Source organism: Hyalella azteca, unplaced genomic scaffold (assembly GCF_000764305.2).
Source record: "Hyalella azteca isolate HAZT.00-mixed unplaced genomic scaffold, Hazt_2.0.2 contig11760, whole genome shotgun sequence".
Taxonomy (NCBI): Eukaryota; Metazoa; Arthropoda; class Malacostraca; order Amphipoda; family Hyalellidae; genus Hyalella; species Hyalella azteca.
Window position 1 is genome coordinate 182,302 of NW_025941745.1, and position 27,499 is coordinate 209,800.

The 27,499-nt window shown below is 38.6% G+C and overlaps 1 protein-coding gene across 1 annotated transcript in view; it reads left to right on the forward strand.

Moving 5' to 3' along the window:
* Positions 1–8,810: 8,810 nt before the first annotated feature.
* The window catches only part of LOC108673283 (mucin-17), a 37,029-nt gene continuing 18,340 nt past the window's right edge, over positions 8,811–27,499 (forward strand). Inside the window, exons 1-9 of the mRNA XM_018161083.2 lie at positions 8,811–9,191; positions 23,577–23,646; positions 24,104–24,389; positions 24,586–24,742; positions 24,950–25,086; positions 25,379–25,589; positions 26,041–26,222; positions 26,418–26,529; positions 26,780–27,499. Of these exons, the coding sequence (XP_018016572.1) occupies positions 9,107–9,191; positions 23,577–23,646; positions 24,104–24,389; positions 24,586–24,742; positions 24,950–25,086; positions 25,379–25,589; positions 26,041–26,222; positions 26,418–26,529; positions 26,780–27,499 (1,960 nt within the window). The 5' untranslated portion in view covers positions 8,811–9,106. The remainder of the gene's footprint in view (positions 9,192–23,576; positions 23,647–24,103; positions 24,390–24,585; positions 24,743–24,949; positions 25,087–25,378; positions 25,590–26,040; positions 26,223–26,417; positions 26,530–26,779) is intronic.

Below are 27,499 nucleotides of genomic sequence, written 5' to 3' on the forward strand. Positions count from 1 at the left end.
ATTAAAGTGTTCATGTCGAACACTACCGAACACCAACGACTGCTACAGGCCCTGAAAAACGTTGAGCCAAATTGCGTATTAAAATTCAGTGGCTTCAAGACAACGGATAGAAGTAAAGAAAGTACACGGATAAAGCCATCACATTCCTTTTACATCAATTGTGCGATAAAGGGGTGTGTATTGCATCAAAGAATAGTACATTTCGAAGGCCACGATGAAAATACAAATATAATGAACCTTGTTCTATTAGAAAAACAATCCTCTGCAAAGCCGCACCCTATAAATAAACGTGAATTGGCAAAATTAAAACGAGCTGAAATGGCTTTGAAGGCAAGGGAATATGGTACCTTACACGTCCACCTACATCAACGAGACAAAGATATGAACAACTCTGAGGAAATTCTGTCGCGTGACGCAATACAAAAAATGAAGGAAAGACTAGAAAAAAAATCCAGCTATGACCCAAACCCAATGATCGACTTGTGTCAAAGAGTGGGAACGCTGCATGCTGGAGACACAGAGAGCAAATGCGTAAAGGGGTGGATGCAAGAAATAGATACTCAATCAAAAACCGTAATAATGCAGTGTGAAGGTGAGTTACTGGAACTCGATAAATGCTCTCGCCTAGTGGTTCATATGGACAGCACAGGTGGCCTTATAAGTGGAAAACATGAACATCCGTTCTTGTATACGGCACTTGTATTTCAGAGTGACAACAACAAGACTCCACTCACTGCAATAAGCCAGCTTAGTCAAGTGAACACAGAAGAGAAATTCCACGCGATGATAAGAAAATTACAATATAACTTCAAGAAGGTACATGGGAGACCTATAATTATTGACGTAATAGTAACCGACCATAGCTATGCAAACATAAACGCTATAGTTTCTGCATTCAATTTCGGCTCACTAAACGAATACTTGGACAATTTATGGACAAAACATCCGTGTGACAATTTTAAGCCTATCATCAAACTATGCCATTCGCACTTCACGAAGGATGTCTCTCGCCAATGCAACAGACATTTACCTCTGCTGCGAGCACGGGACAAAGATCCAATTAAAATTCTTTTTGGAATCATGGTCGCTGCTACAACGAAAGAAATCCTGTGCCAAGCTTACAAAGATTTGGCAACGCTATTGCAGAGCGAATACTTGCATGAAAACGTTGAAAAAATTGTCAAGTCTTTGGACGTTGACGAAGAAGTTGAGGAAGTAAAAGAAGACATTAACGTAGATGAAATTGAGCTTCAACATCCCGACAGCAAGACATTGCGCCAAACTACAATCAGTGGAAGAACTTTCAGCAAAATAGCAGAGGACGTACGTTCATCGGTGCCTACGTCTGGCGAGAAGAAGAACATTCTTTTTTCACAAAAGTTAAATGAACACTTCCTGACCTTCATTATGAGTCTGGCACCTTTGTGGTCCAGTTTGTATAGACCAAGGATCACAAATGGCTTGGTGGAGTCCTGGCACGGCATTGTAAAGCAAAAGATACTGCGGGGGAAGATAACCACTGTAAGTGCATTTGTTGAAACGATGTACACTGAGAGTAAACTTCGTGTGGCCGAATGCGCCTCTGAGAATCACCAGAAAAGAAAACGAAAAGGAAACACTCAAGTAAACGCCGAACCACGTGAAAAATGGTGCAAACGAAAGAAACCCACAAAAAGAAAACACAGCGATGTCGGTCAGATAATTGCCGAGAAGCGATTTGTAAGACTTGATGCAGTGAAGAGAATGAAACTTGAATCTGCTACTAGCAAAAATGATGAAAAGTCACCAACAAATAACCTCCCAGAGAGTCCTGACGTCGTAACGTATTCAAGCTCACGAGTTGACGCAACACCTGTCGAGGAAACATTACAGGACGACAAACCACTAATTACTCGAAAAAAATACGGTAACGGAAATGAAGAAAATTTTGGAACAGGTAGTCCATTAACAGGGCAAATCAATGCCGTGCTAGCTAAATTAAACATAAAAGTAGCCAATTTTGCAGGTAAAAAGAAAATTTCAAAGGCGAAAGAATATAATAAAGCAACTAAAATTATTGACATAACTAATGACGATCAAAGCGATACATTTGAACCAGTCGAACGCACATCGTCTGGATTAACTGCAGAAAATATCGTTCGAATCTTAACCCCTGGTGTATATCTAACTAGCGACGAACTCGACTTTATAACCCCGCTATTGAGATCCCATGCTCCTGACATTAATGTGCCAACCCCGCTCCATGTATTCAATCCAACCGCACTGAACCATCCTGAACAGTTGTTCATACAAATTATTAATACGTCATATAAAAGCTGTGAAATAAAAGTTATTCAGGAAGGGTACGAAAGGGCCCAAGGTTCTGGTTCTCACTGGCAATTAATCACTAACATTTCCCAATCAGAGAATGTCGTCAATGCAGACGAAGGAATATGCTCTGTTAACCTACTTTGTTCATTGCCCGCAGAACCGTCAGACGACGTAAAATTATTCCTCGCAAAATTATACATGCGAGAATGCGAAACGGTGCGAGTGTATCAGTTGTCGGTACAAAAGCAAAAGGACAGTAGCAGTTGTGGACTCTTCGTATGCGCCTTCGCCACATCCATTGTGTTTGGACAGAATCCTTGCCTCATTGAATATGATAGAAATAAAATGCGCTGGCACCTTTACAACTGCATAGAAAAGCAGTCGTTGGAGCCATTTCCTTCCAAGAAATTGCAAAGAGAATGGAATATGAAGAACGGCCTTCAACGTGGCCTGCACGGACGTCGCGTGTTACGAGTAGTGAATGTAAACATCAATGAAGAATTGGCCAAGGAAGAGGCAAGGCTGAAAAAGGAAAAAGTGGCCAAGCAAAAGGCAATGATGAAAAAGAATAATCGGCCAAGCAAGAGGCAATGAAGGAACAATGGATAATTGGCCAAGGAGGAGGCACAATTTAGAACAAAAATAAACAAATTATTTGCGATATTTGTTAATAAAATAAAGTGGTGACATAATATCGAGCCCATCTTCTCTTGTAAATTAATGAACTGTATTTGATGTAAACGCAAGATGGAAAATGTTTAATTGTCGCTAGGAAAGGTGTCGAAATAGCATTATAAAATATATTTGTAAAAATTATAACTGAACTTGAACACTGAGTAGACGGAAGGGTTGGTAACATAGGTTAAGTGCATTGAACGAAACGATTTACGAATAAGCATTCTAAAGCTATACCTTCAGCGTGGCGATGTAATATAATGGACGATTATGTGAGAGTTTATACAGATCGTGTAGACGAGATAATAATTTGGTAGTAGAAATATGAATGCAATGTTATTATTTCATGCATTATTTCATTATTTAACAAACTTAATGAGTGAAGAAAGGGATTCAAACTTTTAATTAATAGCGTATTAAAACTAAAAAAATTAGTCCTAGGCTTTAGTTTGGTAAAACTAAGATATCGCTTGTGAAAGAATGTATATTACAATTTCCATTGTGAATCGCGGCATTTATGTCCATGTTAATAGAATGGCAAGAAAGAACTGCAAGGCTGAAAACAATTTCCTAAAAATGTTTCCTGTCTATGCTAAGACGATAAAATGTTTATTGTGCTGTGCTATTGCTAATATATGTATATAATTAACGGCGTAATCTTGATGATCCGTTAACCTTACTACTTAAGGACTACACAATCCCGCGATTGAAGAGAAAAGGCAGATATTGCCTAAAGTGTACGCGTGGATAGTTATATGATATGAATTTCGATGGCAAATGGACGTGTTGGCCAATTAACGTAGTCCATGATGGAAGGCGGTGGTTAGATATATGGCTCGATCACTGGCGCCCATGGTTCTGTAAGGTTAAAATTACGAGAATGATGTAGTTCCATGCACAATTTCTGAGGTCAATATTCTTTTAGAAGATGGTAAACAAAATACTTTGTAATATTTGACGAATGCTATTGAGTTATTTCTATGTTGGACGACATTGGTTGTTCCTAGTGTGAAGTAAGTAGGTACATATATACCTGTTGTATGAATAATGCATCTGTATTGCAGGAAAAGAATACATAAATTATTGAGTTCAGTGTTACTGCCTATGGCTTTCGAAACTGTTTTGGCAAATGAAGCAGAGATACTATTTTGTGGTGAAGACTTAATGATCCTTTAACTTGGTCAAAATAAAGTATTGCAAATGTCAGTCCATCATAATCATCATGATAACTTAAAATAAATAGCACTAATATTTGGTACTTGTTGTATATCATTTAATAGTATTTCTTGAACTGATATAATTATGATTGTGTCAATTTTTAATAAAGGAGTATAATAAATGTTATCTTTTTCAAATCACTATATAAACATTTTAATGGCATTAAACAGCATTGAGTATTTTAAATTCAAAACTTGGATATGTTAAAATATATGAAACAATACCCAGTTTGTTGATCAGACAGGATCAGGGAACTAATTTCTATGAGAAATCCTACAATTCTTCTAACGGCATCCGGACAATTGGAAATTATCGGGCGTGCAAGGCCCATTTAACAATATAAAAACGGCTATAAACTAAAAAAACAGCGTTGGAACACATCCATGCGACAACATTTCTTCTCGCTTCGCTTCGAGTCACCGACATGTGGAACAGCCTCCCTGATAGCATCGTTGACGCTCCGAGTATGAACATCTTCAAGAACAGACTAGACGAAGCTATGCAGGAGCATATGTTTAGTCTTAAAATGCCTAGCAAATTACGGACCACAGACAATAAGTCCAGCAGCTATCTCAATCAATCGTCAGCTATAGAAAGATTGGGTTCCAAAGGCCGGATCCCTTGTGAATCAAGTCACGAAAAGTTGAAGAATCGGCAACAGGCCAGGGGCCTATTTCTTCAGTGCCGACACTTCTATTCTATTCTATTCTATATAACTTAGCCATTTTGAATTTAAAATACTCGATGCTGCTTAATGCCATTAAAATGTTTATATACTGTAGTGGTTTGGAAAAGAAAAAATTTAGTATACTCCTTTATTAAAAATTGACACAATCATAATTATATCAGTTCAAGAAATATTATTAAATAATATACCACAAGTACTAAATGTTAGTGCTATTTATTTTAAGTTATCATGATGATTATGATGAACTGACATTTGTAATAGTTTATTTTGACCAAGTTAAAGGATCACTAAGTTTTCACCACAAAATAGTATTTCTGCTTCATTTTCCAAAACCGTTTCAAAAGCCATAAGTAGTAACACTGAACTCAACAATTAATGTATTCCTGTTCTACAATACACATGCATTATTCATAATATTCATGCTATGGAAACACAGCGCAAATCAAATTATATTATTCCAGTTTTATTAGAACATTCCAGCCAGACCCAGTAGAAGCATCGACATGTTTGAACGAATGTCACAGAAAGCTCGATCGAGTAGAGTTGAGTGCAGCTCCTCTTCTTACTGAGAAAGATGATCAAAATTCGAGGCTGGTCACGAAAAAGTTCCGAAATATTTAACTATTTCGACAAAAACTTTTGTTTAACTTCCAAATTTTCACTCAATAACAGAGATGCGTGAAAAAAATTAATATTATATTTGATCCCCAAAAGATTTGAAATATATATTGACGTCAACGATCTATTTCGCGGTTTCAGTTCGTCATTGCGGTATACCCGCTCAGTAATTAAAGAACTTTCCATGCGACTCAAACCAATTAAAAGAAATATGCTGGTAGGTCTTAACACGAAGTGCTTCATTATAATTAATGGCAGCAAAGTTAGTAAACGCCATGAGCCTATATCAGGCCCAGCAAAAATTTCGCTGACGCTTACACAGCATCAGGCAGAGCCAACACGAAATGTACTGAGCTACATAATGATCTCTTTAACAACCAAACCTACAGATTTTAATTTTTAACATCCGATTTGTTGATGGCTTATTTATTGAGATTAAGCCTATGTAGGATTTTAGGTGTATGTGAATTGACTTATTCATAGATATTCAGTATAATAAGTGGTGGTTATTAAAAATTAAGAAGTTCAATAACTAGATTCAGTCTCAAAGATGACACTTATAGAATACTATTAATTTTAAGCCCTAAATCAAGGTTTTAATAGTTCTTCAAGTTGTGTTGTGATTCCACTGAACAAAAATAATGAAAATTGCAAAAATATTTCTGCCAACAGCGGGTAATGTTGAAGATTTACACTTTACACATAAAATTTTTAACTTGAAAGGTCTTTTTAAAAATTATGGACTGATACATGAACGTATATAAGTATTTAGCAAAAAAAATATATTGAAACATGAAGGTTGTAATCTATAGATTTGGACGAATTATAACGCATATTATATAAAAAAAAACAGGTATTGAACGACACAATTCTGTGTGTTAAGCACAAATCAGGCAATTACACACACTACTCAATTATAGGTTTCATTATCGAGCTCGTATGTTCGAATGACTCATTATGTAAATAACACTAAGTCCGGCACGCGGTCAGAAACTTATTATGCGTGTCCTGAGCAACATCGCAATTGGTGCGTCACTGATGATAGAATCTCAACGCAGCGCGCAGAATTACAGACGAATTTAACAACTTTTAACGCTGACACTTACTTCTTATAAAAAATCGGGACTTGGAAAACTTACGGTAATGAATTTAAGTTACGTATTGCTAAAATATCAAACTTTCGACATTATAATCTCAAACAAAACATCCGTTTACCACGATGAGCTCATAATCTTAATCACTGAATTTATTGTTTCATTGCGTTTGCATTTTTTAGCAATTGACGTTTAATTGTTATTTTAGTAATTGACGAGCTAATTGTTTTTAGTAATTGACGAGTTAATTAGTAGTTGACTGAATTCTTATGACTTCTCTAAGAAAAAGTTCGTTTGACATGTCTTTCAAAACGTGGCTACAAGAAAGGAAGGAAGGAAGGTAGGGAGTGAGGGAGGGGGGAAGGGAGGGAGGGAGGGGCAGCCAGAGATTGATAAATGCGCGTTGATTGGCGCCGCGCGGGCGGCGACCTGCGGGTCACAGGGCGGCCAGAAGGTGGCCACAGTAAACGATCAACTCAGCTCATGAAAATGCTTAAATAGTCTTAATTTAATATCTATCAGTGAATTTGATTTTCATGCAGCAACATTCAAATTTTTAGCGTCGTCAAGACTTGAAAAAAATTATTGTGTTGACGCATTCTTCCAAGGAGCATATTCAGTGTAATGTTGGTTAAAATCAATAAGATAAATAAGCTAAATTAGGGCGTTATGCAGGCGAAAAACTTTATTCATAAGAAATGGAGGGGTAACCGCACTCGTTCCACTATCCGGTAAACCTGGCACAATAACCTGCCGTAATATCCTGACGTGTTAGCCTGGCACAATAACCTGCCGTAATATCCTGACGTGTTAGCCTGGCGTAATAACCTGCCGTAATACTTTATTCATAAGAAATGTAGGGTTAACCGGACTCGTTCCACTACCCGGTTAGCGTGGCACAATAACCTGCCGTAATATCCTGACGTGTTAGCCTGGCGTAATAACCTGCCGTAAAATCCTGACGTGTTAGCCTGGCGTAATAACCTGCCGTAAAATCCTGACGTGTAAGCCTGGCACAATAACCTGCCGTAATATCCTGACGTGTTAGCCAGGCACAATAACCTGCCGTAATATCCTGACGTGTTAGCCTGGCGTAATAGCCTGCCGTAAAATCCTGACGTGTTAGCCTGGCACAATAACCTGCCGTAATATCCTGACGTGTTAGCCTGGCGTAATAGCCTNTGTAGGAGTTATGAGTCCTTCGGTTGCATAAAAAATATGTTTATTAGTTTTAATTGAAAACTAATTTATGTAAAAATCTGAAATAATTCCTGCCGCAGCGTATCGATAATAACTACTTATATTCCAAAATTCAAGCAAATCAGTTCAGTATTATAGAAGTTATGAGTCCTTCGGTTGCATAAAAAATACGTTTATTAATTTTAATTGAAAACTAATTTATGTAAAAATCTATAATAATTCCTGCCGCAGCGTATCAATAATAACTACTTATATTCCAAAATTCAAGCAAATCCGTTTAGTATTGTAGGAGTTATGAGTCCTTCGGTTGAGCTGAGTCCGCAGGCGAGTTCGCAGGCGAGTCCGCAAAAGTGTCGATTCAGTTTGTGAACACCGGATTTGCGAACTAAGATCGGGATCTACCAGGAGAAAAAAAAATCAAGATTCAACAACTACAATATCATGCAAACAAATTGTTTTGCTCAACATATAATGTGATGCCCAAGCTCGTAGTAACGCTGTCAGTGGCGTGGATTTAGATTACTAGATCATTTTTATAGAAAAAAACATTTGTCGATTGATATAAGAGGAAATAGACTCCAACATCTGAAAGATAACCTTACACTTTAGCATAAATACGCTGAATTTTTACTTAAAACAAGATTTCTGTGAGAATTTGCTGCGCAATACTTGAAATTTGTCCCGAAAATTTGTTAATTTTTAATCAATACATATAAAGGGTTGAACCAAAGAAATGCTTGATCGATAGTATTTGCACATCTAGCAAATGTCCACAACAGGGTAAGTGAGAAGACGCAGCTCTACAAGCATATATACTTTTATCCAGACAAAATTCTTTATTTAAAATCCGAGAATGACAGATAACCTAGGAGACGGTTACTTCCACAGGTGCTCAGGAGGCGGAGCTCGGTTACGAAGAACTGGCCTATCATTGGCTTGCACCTTTTGCATTTCCAGTAGAAATGGCATCAGTCATTCAGTCGTGGGTCAGACAGTCGTGACTAGAACGTCGTGGTGATGAGTAGCAGCGAACTGTGGGTCCGAGTGCTTTCAGTGCCTCATAAAAATGTATTCTACGTTTGAGTCATATAATTCGGAAAAACTTAAACGTGCGCTTGATCGTTAAACAAAATAACTCGTGTCTGTAAATTTTGTACATGCATCGAAGTATATTTTCATCAAGAAACTATAGCATTATTATTAAACTAAGTCTGTGATTATTTTAACGGAACCAAAACTGCCTCTCACATCGGTCTCTAAGTTCAAGTACACGTGTTTCATATTAACTTAATAAGCCGAGATCATGTGTCAAATAAAGAGACTACGTTGGGACAGAACGATTTTAAGCTTTTTGCTGATTGTCGCCTTCACTAATGGGACTAATACTGGTAAGAAAGAGTTTACTTATGAGAAATGAGCGCGTTAATTGTTCACATTTCCTAGTGTATATGAGTGTAACTAGGACACAAAAATTAGCAGCATTAGAAAGAAATGTTTAATTAATATTGGTAAAATTAGATATAGTAAAATTAATTGCTTATGTATGTATATGCAAGAGACATCGCATATTTATTCTTCAATAATTTTTCTTGAAACGTCAGGCTTGCACAAGTATATACAGCACAAAACGTCATTTGCATGCACCAGTACAGCACAAAACATCAGGCGTGCACCAGTACAGCACAAAACGTCATTTGCATGCACCAGTACAGCACAAAACGTCAGGCGTGCACCAGTACAGCACAAAACATTAGGCGTGCACCAGTACAGCACAAAATATTAGGCGTGCACCAGTACAGCACAAAACGTCATTTGCATGCACCAGTACAGCACAAAACATTAGGCGTGCACCAGTACAGCACAAAACGTCAGGCGTGCACCAGTACAGCACAAAACGTCAGGCGTGCACCAGTACAGCACAAAACGTCAGGCGTGCACCAGTACAGCACAAAACGTCAGGCGTGCACCAGTACAGCACAAAACGTCAGGCATGCACCAGTACAGCACAAAACGTCAGGCGTGCACCAGTACAGCACAAAACGTCAGGCATGCACCACTACAGCACAAAACGTCAGGCATGCACCAGTACAGCACAAAACATCAGGCGTGCACCACTACAGCACAAAACGTCAGGCATGCACCAGTATAGCACAGAACGTCAGGCGCTCACAACTACAAGTTATATCTCTAAAAGACATTCATAGATATGATGTAATTGTGTGTGATTAGAGGCTGGCTTGAGAGTTCACTTTCCATTGTTTGGGTGACGGCGAAACATGTTATCGTAAATTTTAAAAGTGTTAAACGTTATGTTGATAATGATAATTGGACGTATGTCTTCTTACGAGAGAAGAGCAATTCATGAGTGACTACAGAAACTTGATACATCGTTGAAATTAATAAGTAAAATTAATTTAAACTTTGAAGACTTTACCGCTGTTTTTGTTAAAGCGCATCTCCCGTGTGCTTAGCCTTAAAATTTGCACGAAAAGATGAATTTAGTTAGGACATTCATGCATCTTCCTCAGCAAACATCTTCCTATAAGCACAGCCCACTGCATTAATCTCTGTAGCCGCTGCCTTGATTCAACAGGAGCCTTTAGCGGCTTGGGCGAGCTTGTGAAGCTAGTGAACGATTTTATTTAGCGAGAAGTTCATAGGAAGGCAATGTGATGCCGAGACTTCGCATTGATTACCTTTACAACAGCCGCGGTGGCGGGAGCCAGATCTTTTAGGCGAGTTAATTGTACGGGACGTAAGAGAAGATGGTATCCTATTGCATTGGCTGACCTCCGCGGTCAGGTCACGGTTTATTGATAAAGTTGGCCTTCGAAAACCTTTAAATCAGGGCACAATAGGGTTTCGTAGTTGCATGTAAAATAATAAAAATAAACAGTAGGATGAAACGTATTAATTAGTATATATGATATTGACCAATATTCTTGCTGTTTTTGTCGAGCGTTTACCAAGAGCCCTGCGAGAGTTTTTTTGCTCTGCAATGATTCAAATTGGCACGAAAGTGCGTTAACAAACGGGAAAGTTGTTTATGATTGTTATTCGTCAGTTCTATAACTTAATCATAATGACATTGCTATTAATGGCGAAAATTTTCTTATACATACCTGGAAAAACTAATTAAATTTATTTTAGAACATTATCGTTCTTTTTCTGAAGCGTCAAGCAAAGAACTGCCAAAACAACAATTGTTACGAATGCTCTCCTTCTCCCGGAACTCTACTTAATGAATACCAGAAATTCTCTATATCAAAATATATGAATTTCGTCAACCTAAAAGCTTTGCTGTCTTTGTTGAGTATTTATAAATAACTTTTCGATTGATCATTTTCGTATTGTAAGCTAACTAATCAAATCTGTTGTTCTGGTGCTACCAACGACCATGTGTGAGAGAAACTCCTTATGGTCAATAGCGGACTAATCAATGAGCAGCGCTGTGGCTCGGCGCGCCTAGGCGCACGATGTCAAGTGCGCGCGGATCGATTTTCCTGGTGTCTGTATTCCGGAGTCAATCCTATCATACGTCAGAGCTGGAAACGTACGAATAGGGACAATATCAGCTTTTTCCGGAATTATTCTTTCTTCTACACGGGGGAAAGTTCGAGGCAAATAACTTATGGGTCATTCATGATATTTGCTTGCAATTAAAACTGGAATCATAAAATTGACGCCGTAGAAATTATTCTCCATTAGACTCAACCAATGGACTCATACAAACAAAAGAGACCATAATATCCTTCACTAGAACTAGTTTACTCGGCATTTTCGTAATAATTTTTTATATGAAGAGATGTAGCCTATTATGTTAGCCAAGAGTCTAATATGTAAGGAGACGTGGCCAATCATTTTAGTCCAGATAGTCTTAAGTCTGCTGGTCTCGGCTCATTTCTCCGGTGTCCAGGCTAACAGGAAGTTTGGGTGACCAGTGAAGCTACACAGATGCCAGCAACACAGCCTTGATAAATCACGAAGCTCGGAACTAACTAAGCTTTCTTCTTTACGTCGCCCGACCATAGAACGGTTACAAATGCGGTGACGCCGCATATGATGTAATATGTTTGTATAGAAGCGATCTCATAAGCGAGACTTGAAAAATGTTACTGAAAATGAAATTATGATCAGCAACTTCATGAGACGGCAACCTGTTCTGTTTTGTCTCGTCGGTAACCTGTTCATTTTAAATCTGGAAATATAAGATTAGCAAATTAATTAATAAACTTACTTTTGGAAACCAGCAAACTTTTATTCTATATGAATTTGTTTATACGGAATAAAAATTTATTCTGTATGAATTAATTTTATGAAACCGCTGAACACAGAAACATTGCAACAAGGACAGACTAGATGGCGACCTACACATGTAACTAATCACTTAATATTATATCGAAAACAAGACTGACATGAACTCAACCTATAGTCATAGTTCCATAAGTTCACTCCTACCGAACCCTGTCCGCAGTACCAGTTTTGTCACGCGGAAGAAGCTTGCGCGCGCATTCACGAGTCCGAAGAATCCCGCGGTCGATGGGTGCAGCGTGTCCTGATTCTGACGAACAGCCGTGACTCAAACGCTCGCCACCAGGGGGTCAAACAGGACGTTGGTGCGAGGCAAAAACGGACAGGAGATGCCCCCTCTTGATGAATTTGTTCGCTTGCTCGGATGTTTTCGTCATGTGAGGATAAGGTAGTGGGGTGGACCACAGGTCTGAGGGCAAATATGTTCTGCTGTTATCGCGTCCGCGCACTCGGGCGCTCTTCAAACTGTTCACACTGTCAGTGGATAATGACCAGAAACACCATGTTTTATATAGTTGCTTCAGTAAAGAATTACTCTCCTCAGCTGTTATAGTAAAGATTTATACTCGGCTGTTTTCACTTTCTCTTTGCAGAAATATAATGCATCCCATGATCTTGGTGCGAATCTATACTATCGTTGAATCTAGTAGTGATTTGATGGAGGGCTTTCAATTAGGTACTGTCTGCTTGCCAAAAGTGAATGATTGTATTTGCAATGTTGCCCATTCTCAAAATATTTCTTGCAAAAATTTATAGAGGTCGGGATTATTCATGAAAAAGAATTTGTATTCTCAAACAGCACCTCGACTATGTTTAGAATTTGCGGTAAAAAAGCTTGTGAACAGACAATGAATTATGAGGCGCGGGTAGTAAAAGCGTAAAGTTTATTTAAATAATGACGATGAAGCTGCACTGGGTCACAAAAAGTACGTTAAATCAGTTTTTCTGATGACAATGCGTCGCGTTTCGTCAATGAACAATGAACATCCTCGATGACGCATCCTTGGTCATCCACCATATGAGTTCCGTACTTAAGAGTAGGGCGTGTGGAGTCTGTGGACGTGTGGGAGGTGCATACATCTAACAGATCGATTCACTGCGTAGAATGTAGTCTACATGAGCAAGACATTTAATTGACCTTTGCAGTGTCTCATTCTTCGTAACAATTCTTTCGTAACAATTCTTCATGAGCACAATACGAGATTAGCACAATGCATGGGGAAAGTTAAAACTAAAAAATTGCGATGGAAAAATTCGAAAGCATTGTACACGTCTTAGCTCACAACAATTAAAGCCTGGATCATAACGTGAACATCCACAAACGTCGCAAGCGAGAGATCGTTGCCTGCTCGCCGCCCATCTCGACGCGGCCTTGAGAGTTGCTATTGGATCGGTCACACGTCCAGACTACAGTTCGTATCGACCGCATCACGCTCACTGAAGTGTCACAATGACTAAAAATTGAATTCATTTGGTATTTTTATTCTAACCATTCTATTAGGTGTCAAATGACACTATTCTGTCAGACATGTTTTTTATTTGATTTTGACATTTGTTGATCATCCGTTGAAATAACTCAAAGAGTGCGCTAACGGGAAATAACCTTTCCGTATGTTTATCCATTCACTCATTGCTAATTTATTTCATTTTGAATGTCCTTATAATTGAAAATAGTTGTCTCGTAAAAGTCGTAAGAATATTTTCACATGGACCGCCTCTGTCCAGCGGTGTACTTCCCGCCATGACAACAGCATCGAACTTGTGATTGATGTATATACGCTTGCCGCAACTTTCAGTCTCGGCAAAAGTTTGGTCGTACAAACGCAATATAGCAATTTTTTACTCGTAATTTGGGGTCATTTCGATACGGCGACCTGAAAACGCTCGCACATACAACTTGTTGCCGCTGGAGCGCTCGTCATCGATTAAGGCAATCAGCGAAGTTTCGAGTCGTCCGCTGATTAGCTGCACGACAACTGAACATTTTATTTAATCTAGAAAGTGACAGCATTTATGCATGGTTGAACTATACTAGTTCAACCATGGCATTCATGTACCCATACATAGTGTAGTTAGTAACTTACATCGTGATGAATTGTCGAAAAGCTTGCTAAAGTTTACGTGAAATTATTCTTTTTCCAACAGGAAATGCGCTAATATCATATTGAACCAATTCCTACGCGAATTAACTTGCTTATATTCGCACGATATTCATGTTAGTATCAACACTCTACATATTAAACGGAAAATGAAATACGACTAGAATTGATCAAGGGTTCTGAAATGTAAAATCCGTATATTTAAATAAAAATTGCATGACCTAATACTGCTTGTTGTGTGTATACCGAGCCAGTGGTCGTCACTAGCGATGCACAAGTAACGTTCAACTCTCACAGATTTATCACGGTATTTTATGGTAAAGTGCCTAGCAATTTGTATCACTTTACCAGCTTTAGTACGGGAACTTTGGCAAAGCTAAAGCACAAACCACAGTTGGTATAAATCGCCCTCATTATTAAAAGAGGCTTCCGTTATATGGCTATGCAATAACATGAATTCTGCCATATGGATATGCAATAACATGAATTCTGCCATATGGGTATGAAATAACATGAATTCTGCCATATGGATATGAAATAACATGGGTTCTGCCATATGGATATGCAATAATATGGATCCTACCATATGGATGTGCAATAATATGGATTACGCTATATGTATATGTAATAATATGGATTCTGCTATATGTACATATATGCACCAAAAAGAATTTTGCCATATGGATATGCAATAATATGGATTCTGCCATATTTGATATTGATTTGCAATAACGTGTATTCTGCAATATGGGTATGCAAAAATATGTATTCTGCCAAAGGGAAATATTTTCTCTCTGTTATCGATTCAAATTTACTCTTTCATTCACATCAATACTTGCGCACCCGTTCAGTTTTTTTTATTTAGTAGAGGGCACTGAATGTTCATGCTACCCTTTCTAATATAAGTTTTGAACGAAATAAATATTTTTGATATATTTTTTGATACGCAAAATCAAATTAATTAAATGATTTACCACATCATTCATCACAAGGGATTTTGATTGCAAAACCAGACGGCACCTTTAATTCTGAAAAAATTAGAAACCAAATCGACATCTAAAAGCGTCATGTTATGTCGTATATTGCACTTATTATGAATAAATTTGAATAAATGTATCATATATTGTAGTAAATGAAACTACTCACCCAAACCATTCACGCATTAATACTATCGCGACACAACTCACTGAGACGTGCCCAATGAGTGCTTTTAGTGGTGCAGTCACTGCACCATTAAAAGCAGTAGCCTCATAAATATTAAAAAAATTCTCTTTTACGAACGCATGTACCCAGCAGCAGCAATAGTTACGTTCATGGCATCTCAATTAGACACGTCATAGCTAAGCACAAACATAGACATGACAGCAGCAGCAGCAGCAGCAGCACCAGCACCAACACCAGCAGCATCAGCAGCACCACCAACACCAGCAGCAGCAGCACCACCAACACCAGCAGCAGCACCAGCAGCAGCAGCAGCAGCACCAAGGTCGCCGTGGTAGTGTTTATCTGTCGTTAGGGAGACGCCGAACAATGGGCAGAATTCCAACGGTGCATCCATTGCCGTGACAACGAATTGATTGCGTCACTAGTCCGTCGTCGATATTGGTGAAATTTGACGAATTTGTATATCTTTCAAGAATTAGCGTACGAATTGCATGATAGCCTAAAATATTACTTTGTGCTGATAAATCTGTGAATTAAAATAATGTCTAAATATTTGGTTATTATATATTCTGATATTATTTTTTCTACTTCAATTTGTGATTTTCTTGTAAGAAAAGTTTTAAAGCTTTACATTACCCTTATATTAAAGTTTTAGCCTAAAAGACGATGAATAATTTAAGTGTTATTGTTTCATAATCCCGTTTTCAGCTATCTCGTTCGTCGGTCGTACACGCACTCAGGAACGAATTTTTTTCTACCTAAGATAGCTTGAAAAATAATGTGTTATCTCAATGAGTTGAAAACAAATTCACTTGTCCTATTAGCACGTAAGATTGCATAAGAACAAATAATATAATAAATAACAGTTAAAAATGACTTTTCACATTGATGTCAATGTCAGTTGTTCTTAAGGTACAAAAGGAAACTTGCTGGTGTTTCCCCTGTAAAACATTCATGCCGCGCACAACTGACGACTCGGGCACTGAGCGGCAGAGCAATCAACAGCAAGAATTTTATAAACGCACTACGCCTGATTTGCTTATTCGGAACTGACGCACCTATGTGTATTCAATCGTTTTTTTCACGAGTGAGTTCATTTATTTGAATTTTGTTTGACGAATGACAGACTTGAGCCTAATTTTGTAGCATAGTTATTCGCACGGCACTGATGTCAATAATAGTACGGCAATGTTTGTTTTCTTCTGATGAGGCTAGGAAAACGTTTATATTCTTGAGACGGTAAATGCAATTTATTAAGTGAATCAATAGTTTATTAGAAAAATTGTAATTTTTAGCCTCTGTAGAATTTGTACTAATAAGTTACTTAGTTGTTATAATAATTAATTAGAATTTGTAATAATATGTTCACGCCAGAAGCTTTTCTACAGTTAACCATTATACATTTACCTATTTATGGACATAATTTCAAAATTAATCGATTATTCATGTCATGTTTGCAGCTTCTTCAATTCAAAAACGAATTTGTAATTCATTAAAACATTTTAAATTTCTAATGAGTTGTTAACTTTGTTATCAGTTGTAAAGTTTCTTAGCAGTTATTAACTTTAATACCACTTGTAAATTTCTTTTCGCTTGTTAAGATTGTTGGCAGATATTTCTATTAGCTGTGTGTATATTCTGTTGTTAACCCTCACCACGTCTAAAGCAAAACAATCTTGAATTAATGAGCAGAAGAAAGTGCTATAAAGATGAACGCATTTCAGGTATTGGGGTATGCGGTGAGAATTTGGATCCCCAAGTTTCCAACTGCTCTTATTTTTTGAGATTGTACTCAAGCCACTGGCATCACGGAAAAAAATTAACGGAAATATTTGCTCATAAGATATATGCCTTTAGTGTTTTTCTTTTGTCAAGGAAGTGGACTCAAAAGCTATAAAAAATCCACAAAAATCCTTGTGAAGTGATCAGAACTTGTGCGTATGATTCGGTCCCATCCATTCACAATTGGCTTCACGCTTCTACACGTTCAGATAACTTCACTTAAATATTTTAGGTCAAGAAACGAAAAATAATCGAGACCAACCATTATTTTGTCACACCATCCACGTCACCGATAACTTTTACGGTAGCTCTTACTTGTGAAATTGTCAATCAAGGTTTGCGAGGCCAATATTTTGTGCGATTGGTTACACTGTACACGTGGCAATTTAGGTCACTACTAATGTGTACGTGGTGATAGTTATGGTTTGACGTTGAAGTTTCATATTATTCGTCGCACAGAATATTTCTACGGTAAAGATTGACCTAAAATTGGTTATGAAGGTTTGTGACTTCAGCCATTTATTTTTAATAAGTAGTTTATTCCCTCTTTGCCAATTCTTTCAAGTTTAGCAAAGCGTTAGAATGGATATATTTAGAATAGTTAGCAATCTTCATGTGGTATTTAATAATCAATATTACACTCAGCCCCACCCTGAGTAATATGAGGTTTAGAATAGAGTTAATCATAACTCTCCGGCTCAGCTGTGCGCAGAGTAATTTAAATATTATGCTATTTGTCCGTAGACTTTCACTGCGTTCGTTCGCTCGTGCAGTTGTAGTTGCCGTTGTACATTTGCAGAGCCAGCGGCGCTGGTTTGATGCTTCAAAGAATTAGAATTCAAATTAATTCGGTGCAAAGCCTCTGGTCTTTCTTTAGTAATGCGTTAAGTTTAACCCAAAAGATAGGAAGTTAGCACCCCACCTTTGTTTCACTCGAAACATAATGTTGCTGACGATTTCACTCAAAACATAATGTTGCTATAATAATCAAAACGCTGACGAGATAATCATGCAACGAACTCCGATCTCTTAATATCAAAGTGCCCTTTTTGAGGCCACATGTTCGTTTCATTTCACTATCTTCTGACGCGGTCAATCATTTTTATTCGGAACAATATTAAATTAATACATCCATAAATTGATATAATTTGTGGCTGAGGGGCGCTGAAAAAGGATGAGTCAGGCTGGCGGTGCAGCGTCGCAAGCTCTTCACTAATTGCACTATTTGCATTGATCCAGTCTGCCTTGCTGTGTAGCAAATATTTTACTAGCATTAGCCTTTGAAGCCTGTCAACCTTTCAGGCTCGAGAGCTTCAGAAGGATAAACAAGTAAGATATATTCCAAGTTTTTCTGTGGAAAAATTTGAATTACTTTTCAAAGAGCAAGTAATTTTTATTAACGCATGAGAAGTACTGTTCTAACAAAACGGAAACCTTTGGAGGCAGCTTCATTGAATTTTGTGAAAAAAGAGTGGTGAAAAACTCATTTATCAGACTTTGTATTATGAGGTCGCTTTAAGATGTATCAACATTTCAAATCGTTAAAAATACTGGGCTCTTAAATTCCTGCAAAATAATCTCGCAATTCTTCGGAGACCAGAAAACAAAACACTTGGCAAGTGAGAGTCGAGACAAAAGACGCTCCGAGGTTGCGTGCGTTCACTTCAACACTTTATTTATGCAGTCAATATCGATTGTGCAAACTATGATCCAAGGACAAAGGATAATGTTGACATCAGGAGCAGTATCTCAGTCACGGTAGTAAAGATTATCACAAACCATGCTTGTGTGACCTTTTGAAGTTACAAGCTACTGCAGGAAAAGAGATAATCTCGGTTGTAATGACAATGCCAAGCATGCTGCTTGAGCATCGAGCCTGTTTGTGCTAGAACCATTTAGTCTTTCACAAACAGAAAAATACGATCAGTTTCATATTGTAAAATTTCGTAAAGCTCTCTCTTCACCGTAAATTACCAGACATTTTAATTTTTGGCCAACTGTAAAATTTTGGCTATGAATGCGCCGAGAATTATCCCGACTTTATGGGAATTAGAGAGATTCTTCAATTCCAAACATTTCAATTGGAGATGGACCAGTTAAATGTTATTATTGTATGGAAAATGCTATATTGAAGACGAAAACTCGACTATACTATATAAACTATATTGATATAAACTCGACTATAGACTATATATTGCTATAAAACTCGAATATATCAAGATTGAATATAAATCTTGCAATCTTGAGCATCGATATAAAGCTGCTGTGAATGCGTGATGAAGCCTCCTCACCACCTCCCATATATGGCCCTCTCACACAATAGTTGACTGATGACTTGTTCAGTAAGCTATGAATATGCTAGTGGCCTCATAATGATGGCTTTCCAATATTAATATCACTGTAATATTTTCACCTGCCAAGCAACATCGCTCAGATTTGGGAGCTCCACAGAACATTATTAATTTAGAGCTGCCAGTAATGAAACTTTATTATAGTGTAATAATATACATGGTGAAAACGAACGTTTGGTGCAATAAAATCCTATTACAGGTCTGCGAGGCTCCGCAAAACGAAATATCATTTTTAGAATCTATTTATAAGCGTCACTCTGGTTATGACCAGGATTGAATTCAGAGCTGGGCAGCGCTACCGCTACCGCTACATGTTCTAAATGTAGCGGGCGCTACCGCTACCGCTACACCCGCTAGATTGTAGCGAGCGCTACCGCTACCACTACAGTAAAATGTAGCGCCGCTACATTAGCCGCTACAATGGCCAAAATTATTGGAAATCTCTAAATATTTATTGTTCTGCTATTGGGATTTACTCAGAAACATTTAATGATAATAAAACATATTCAAAACATATCGATGCAACTTAATTACAATTAACCGAACCGAACTAGTACTGGTTAGATACAGTAAATAAAAGTTACAGTTATTTACTTATTTTTATGTTTTACCTTCCCTACATGGATGTCAACTTTAATCTACCAATCTAAAAAATTATCCACATATACATATAAAAATCAGTCTTATTTGTATATATATATGGATTATTTTTGAGATTGGTAGATTAAGATAGACATCCATGTAGGGAAGGTGAAACATAAAAATAACTGTAAAAATAACTGTAAGCAAACTGAAATATGAAAATATACCTGTAAGTGGTGACTGGTAACAACTTAACAAGTAACAACTAACATGTTGACACTAGTAACAGGCTGAGGTTGACAACATTACACCGAAATCTTTCGTACAGTGTTATTCTGTAATTTATATTATGTATGTGTCGTGCTAGTTTTTAAATAATATTTAATACTATTAAGTAAAATCTAAAGGCTTTATCTATAAATGTAGCGGTAGCGCTGTAGCGGCAAAATCTCGTATCGCTACTTAAACATGTAGCGGGCGCTACCGCTACTGAAAATGTAGCGGCCGCTAGTAGCGGCCGCTACATGTAGCGCGCTACTGCCCACCTCTGATCGAATTTAGATCTGCTATGAGAATCTTAACCAATCTCTTTGCAATAAAGAGATACAAATGTTAATAACTCATATCCTGATTGAATACCTAGAATGAATTCGCATCCGGAAACTTATCGCCGATCGAGATTTGCTATAAAACTACATAAATTATTATGCAGGATAAATAAATTGAATTGATCACTCATACATCTTACATTGAAAATTGGAATGCTACGATCGATGAAGAATAACAGCCTCCAAACTAAAACGAAATGATTGACATTTATATAGACGCGGTAAAGGTACCGAGAAACTCCGTTTATGTGAAGCCAGTACGTCTTGACATTTATTTCATTTGCAAATGTCAGACTAACTGCGAACAATTTGCGCTCAATAATTCAGCCTTAATATTTAGATCGTGCAATATATTTTGTCTACGCTCGTCTGTGCGGCATTAGCGATCGTGAAAAATATGTCGATTAGTTGGCCTGGCCACGGGTCATTTCTGACAAATGTGGAACTGCGCGGTCATTGCTTAAAAATATGGCACTACGTGGTCATTGCTGTTGCTGACAAATATGGCACTGCTAGTTCAAAAAATTTATGTAGAGCTTTGTCAAAAAATTGTCGATGGTATTCGTCAAAAGATATAAAGAAATTAGTCTTAGCGGGTTACACACGCAGCAACTTCAATCTAATATCAACGAATCGAAACTTAGTCACCAGCATTTCTTGATTGCTTAGAGCAGCTGCCCAGCAATCGCTGCTCCAAACCATGCATATTTCAAATGAGTCTCACACTCCGTGCACGCTCGTACGCGTAACATGTGTCGACTGTAGCGTGACTTGCGCAGCAATCGAAGGCAGAGCTGTGCGGGGCCTGGCTTTAAGCTTTGTTAACGCCATGGACTAGGCATGTCGTGCCGGCCACTTAAGTGCATACTAGCTCTAAACTTAAAAATTTACAGCGAAGTTCGACTTGCGACAACTCTCATTTATTAACTGTACGTCTTGAAATATAGGTTGACCAAATAAGGTTTGATCAGAATCGAATATAGTCTCATAGAATAAATTTAAAAATTTTTAATTGGATAGGCGGATGGCGATATCATGCTCACGGTTATTGAAAAAACACACACGGAATAATTAGCGCTGCATCTGACCTCGTCCATCAGTTTTGGGAACCTGCTGTCATTCTATTTTAAAATGAATAAATCAAAAGCAAATTTTAACCCGAAACTTCTACATAGTTTAGATTATATGCCTATGCTCCTCACTGATTATAAAGACAATAATAACTGCATGGTGAATAATGTAGGAATTATTCAAATGCGTCCTGGGAGGTTTCAAAGGGACGGTAGGAAATACAACACAACTCCTTAAAACTAATCAGAAATGTCATCTGACAATTAGTAAATATCATTCTTGAGTTTGCTTACATGGTTTATAGAAGAGAAACAAATATGGCTCACGTGCAAGGGGCAAAAGAGAAATTTTGTAGTGAATTTTAATCGAAATGGCAACATTGAATAAGAATGTCTTTAATTTGTGAACATTATTTTTCGCAGGAATTGAAAACATCTAATGCAACCTAGAAAATAATGACGTTAATTAACTTAATTTACACGCATCACAGCCGTGTGATGCCAGCGGTTACGGATGTGACGTGCGCTCATGTTTTAATAGCGTAATACAAGAGTGGTTCCAAAGAACGGAAAGTCTCATAACAGATACTTAAACATAATATAAAATTGTACATTTCGATATAGGTACAACTTTCTTACATATAAACCAGAGAATCGTTTAACTATTGAATATGAGGTCATTTATATGATCTTTCTTTATGGTTATGTTTATGATCTTTCATTATTCCTGTCTTTAAAAAGTCTAGTTTCTCTAGAGCATTCATATAGTGACAGAAATTATTCAGTAAACATTAACAATTGGAATCAATGTTGTACGTTGTATTCTAGAGTCAATAGATTTTGGCCTCATGGTGTTTATTGTCATCATTTATAACCATATAACAATGGAGCCATCATGATAAATTTTGTGGTCCAGCTATCATATTTTCACGTCTTGGTTTATTGATTGAATATTATTTACCAGTCGCACGTAGACCGTAGTCGGTCGAGGTTTCGTAAAATGGCTAGTAAACAGCCGTGCTCTCTTCCCACGTCAATGACTGTGAGCAGAGTGCATGTATTGGAAAAACATTCGGGAGACAAGTCACAAATGTTTAAAATTCCCCGGTCAACTTTTGCCGATTCATTTAAAAAATGTAAAAAGTTCACTTCTTTATGGTAAGATGATCGAATCATCTTTACTAGACGTTCTCGAGCCGCCAGCGACTCCGTTAAACCGACTTTATTTATAAATCTCTTATAAGTTCCCCTGGTAAATGTACAAGTAACACTTACCAATACAATAGTGGAAGCTGGCATAGAAAAATATAATGAATGAAAAAATCAATATGAGTAAACATAAACGCAAGTCGCGTATTTTGTAATCCTATTTCTATTGCCGGTCAATCGCGAGATGGATCGTTTGCCAGCAAAGTACCGGCGGATCCAGCGACACATTTGTTTAACAATCTGGACCACCTGCCAAATATACAAATATGAGGCATTTTTCTGGGTAGATTCAGCATGATTCGAACTTCGATTAAGTGAATTGGGGGAGGTTTGAGCAAATGTTAGAGATCTGGACGAAAGGAATTGATGGGTGTTGGGTATATTGCATTTGATCGATACATGAAACGTGGCGCGATATGCGGAACTGTGACTGGTAAAGAATTGTAAATATTTTGCGCTAGATCTTGGTTCTGATCAGATGTTTTATTATTAAGACGTTTGACATTATAGTCAAAACTTTGTATGCATGTGTATAAGACCTTCTATGTTAAAAGATTTCTAAATTAGGTTTGTCATCAGCTTTATTTTCTCTGGCAGAGGACCAGTCGTATCGCTGTGATCTGAGCCTCGGGATGGAGAAGGGAGAAATTCCAATCACGGCCATAAGGTAATTAAGTTGAATGGATAGCTTTCAACAATACGAATTATCAATATGTTAAAGTTTCTCATATGGAAAAGGAATGTATCCAGCCTTACGAGTAATTAACATGTAACTGCTCCCCATATGAATACAGATAGTTTCTAGCCATTCGATTCACTAACGTGTAACAGTCTTCATTTGGGAAAGGGAAGTTTTCATTAACATGTAACCGTTTCTTAGATGGAAAAGGAAAGCTTTTAATAAAGTTTTATTGGTGTGCTACATGAATTTCACCAATAGATTAAATTTTAGCTGCTTGTAGGACTTGCGATGTTCTCATCTCAAATTGCCTAGACAAATAAATTCTATTCGACTCATATGGATAACAATGATAGATTTTAGCAAACTTACCCAAAGAGCCAACTTAACGCTAACTTCCTTATACGTAATAATTTATTAATGATAACTATCATTTCATTTCCAGCACAAGCCTGCCCAGCAGCTCCGTGTCAGGCATCCGCCTTAACAGCAACAGTGCGTGGTGCTATAACGTTTCCTCGCTGCCTCTTGGCGCCCGCGTTACGTTGACCATCGACCTCGGAAGAATGGCGTTTGTGTCTGCAGTGCAAACTCAAGGGCCTCCTGCGTCCCTTCATGGGCCCGAGTACGTTAATTACAACCCCTTCAGGTTGTACAACTCCTCCAAGTCCTCTGCTGACGGCCCGATACCGGACGACAAATGGGAACTCTGCTGTGGCGATACGAAATACGTGAGTTTTGGCAGGCAAAACAGATTTTTCTGTCGAGTTCTTAGATTGCCTATTACTGTTACTGATCATATATGTCTGCGATTATTCATCATTACAGGGCACATGTACATACTTTTTCAAGTCTTGGGGAAATAACGGTAACGCGTTACATGTTTTGAATGATATTTCTCATACCCGGTCTGATCTTGTCGATCAGTTCTACGCTGAGGACAAGCATGCGGAGGTCGACGTGATATCAACACACGCGTTCGGGCTGCTCGTGCTGGCGCGCTCGCTCAAGCTCGAGTTCGAGAGCGGCCTCAACACCGGCGACAGAAAATGTTATAGAATCGAAGTCCTCGGCTGTCCGTCAGGTGCTGGCTCGGACTTACTTAATCGTTACTACTTAATTCGTAATTGTTAAAGTTTAGGACTATTAAATAATTCATAAATTTTTATTTCTCTATGCTGTTAAATGTGAGTTTTTTTTAAATCAATATTACGAATAATAATTCTGATGAAGGAAGTACAGCTATTTCATTCATCTATTTCCTGCGAATAATTCCACTTATTTCCCCCAGGCCTGACGCCCCACACAAACCTGACCATCTCGGCGCTGCCTGCTGGGTACCTACAGACGACATGGCTGGCCTCGACCGTCGTCCTCCCCACGGTGTCGGGGACGGAAGTGTTCCCCCTCATGACGCCCGAGTACAAGGTTCGTGCGATGAAACTGCTCCACGTTCTTATTATTATTTCATAAGCTACGATTCTAACTTTATTTCTTGTTCGTACCTTCATAATTAGAAATTATATTGTTGTGCATAATTTTTTGCTTGATCAGCCAGGTATTTCCTAAAAAATTAAGGCTCGACAGATTTTAAGGTAGGGAATATTTGCTGAAAAACTCCTGCCATTGAAATTTTAGCCCCAAATAATTTCCCTAGGGGTGAATTCGACGTATTTTCCAGTTCATTTATGGCTTCAGTGTTTGTTATATCTGTTGTCAGGTGGTAACAGATCGCTGGGGCACGACGCTACCCAACATGACGACGGTGCAGCATGTGGAGGTGGCGCGCGTGCTGCTACCTAACCCTGTGTGGGGAGCACAGTACAGGGTGCAGATGACGTGCATACATCAGGGCGTGGCACTCCCTTGTGGCACTGCCCAGCTCACCGCCTTGTTACCAGGCTGCTCACCGTGCCAACCCGGCGAGGGATGTGAGTTGCCGGGTGCTTGTCTATACGGCGAGAGATGTGAGTTGTCGGGTGCTTGTCTATACGGCGAGGGATGTGAGTTGCCGGGTGCTTGTCTATACGGCGAGGGATGTGAATTGCCGGGTGCTTGTCTATACGGCGAGGGATGTGAATTGCCGGGTGCTTGTCTATACGGCGAGGAATGTAAGTTGCCGGGTGCTTGTCTATACGCATGTTGGTCAAGTCATTCCTTTATGTATTATCAATGCTAAATTATTACTATTTAATCGTGATGCGGTAATGTTGGGGAACGATGTGGCAATAAAATCAAAATTATGAGTGATGTGGATTCATAAATTGCATGGTGTATTGTTACAGGACTGACTCGTTAAGTCAGTGTTATGTGCTCAGCCATCAGCATTTTACTGTGAAATCGTCATATTCATTGCTGTTTGGTGTTTTCATTTATCACTAGTGGTGTTCCGGAGGCCACAGCCACTTCGGGGGGCGGTGGTACAAGACGGCGCCCCCAGCTTGCAAGGGGCGCTGGTGCTGTGGTGGGAGGCGACGGGTGGGGGTTGGATCACCCCCACTGTAACCCTCACTGTGAAAAACAAAGCCCAGCAACTCATGTCCATCGAGACCATCGACACTAACGTGAGCTCAGCTCGTCAGTCGCGATGATTAATTTTATTTTTTCGCTCCCATTAGACACAATAAGTTGGAAACACTCATGAGTTGAGTTTATGATTCAAATCTTGAAATTTCACAAGGACAATTTTTATCAACATTATCAAATAAGAAGTATTATTACACAAAGAATTTATTGTCCGAAATATTTGGGTTTTTCAGAGGACCTATGCCATCGTGAAGGGTCTCCAGAAGGGGGAGACCTACTCCGTGGAATTCACGCCCGTGACCAAACTCCAGAATCCACCAATTTTCACCTATCCGCTCTATCTCAGTGAGTGTTCTTAAAAACAATAATTCTCAATTTTCAGATATATTTTTCCAAGTATTCCAATTAACAAGCATCACCTGATGCACGCATATCCATTTGCCTTTTTGTACATCAAGAAGCAATACGATATTTAAAGGTGGTAGTAAAAATGAGATCCTAATTCAAAATGAATAATTGTACGTTACGCCTTAGTTGACGTTAGCTTATTTCATAAGTAAGATAATTATTTTAATATCATACGAACCTCCAACAGTTCAATGGTCAAATGTTATAAGCACTTCTGCCGACTCCGGATTCGGAGCGTTCCTTGCGGATCTGAGTTTGGAGGCGAACGTCCTCTGGAACGGCACCCTGCGGGTCACCTGGACGCCGGGGATTGTGAGGGGGACTTTAGAAGTGCCGACCACGGCCACGACTGTTATGACATCAGCGTCATCTCCGATATCCACGGTACCTGCTGCATCCACAACATCAGTGACTTCTACAACATCTGCGACATCTACCACGCCTACGGCATCTGCTACATCTACCACGTCTACGACATCTGCCACATCTACCACGCCTACGACATCTGCCACATCTACCACGTCTACGACAGCTGCCACATCTACCACGTCTACGATATCTGGCACATCTGCCACGTCTACGACATCTACCACATCTGCCACATCTACCAACTCTGCGACATCAGCCACATCTAATACATCTTCGACATCTGCTGTACCTGCAACAGCTACGACATTTACATCTACTACCTCTGCTGTATCTACACGAGTAACGACATCGTCGTCCTCTGTACCGTCGAGTAACACGAGTACTGCGCAGAATTCGACCGGCACCACTACAATTACTACAGCGAGAACAACACTAACAACTTCAGCAGGTAGCACGAGCAGTGCCGCCTCATCTTCTCAATCGTCGACGTCTACTAACTCGACACTTAACATAGCCTCTTCAATAAGTACTTCCCCCA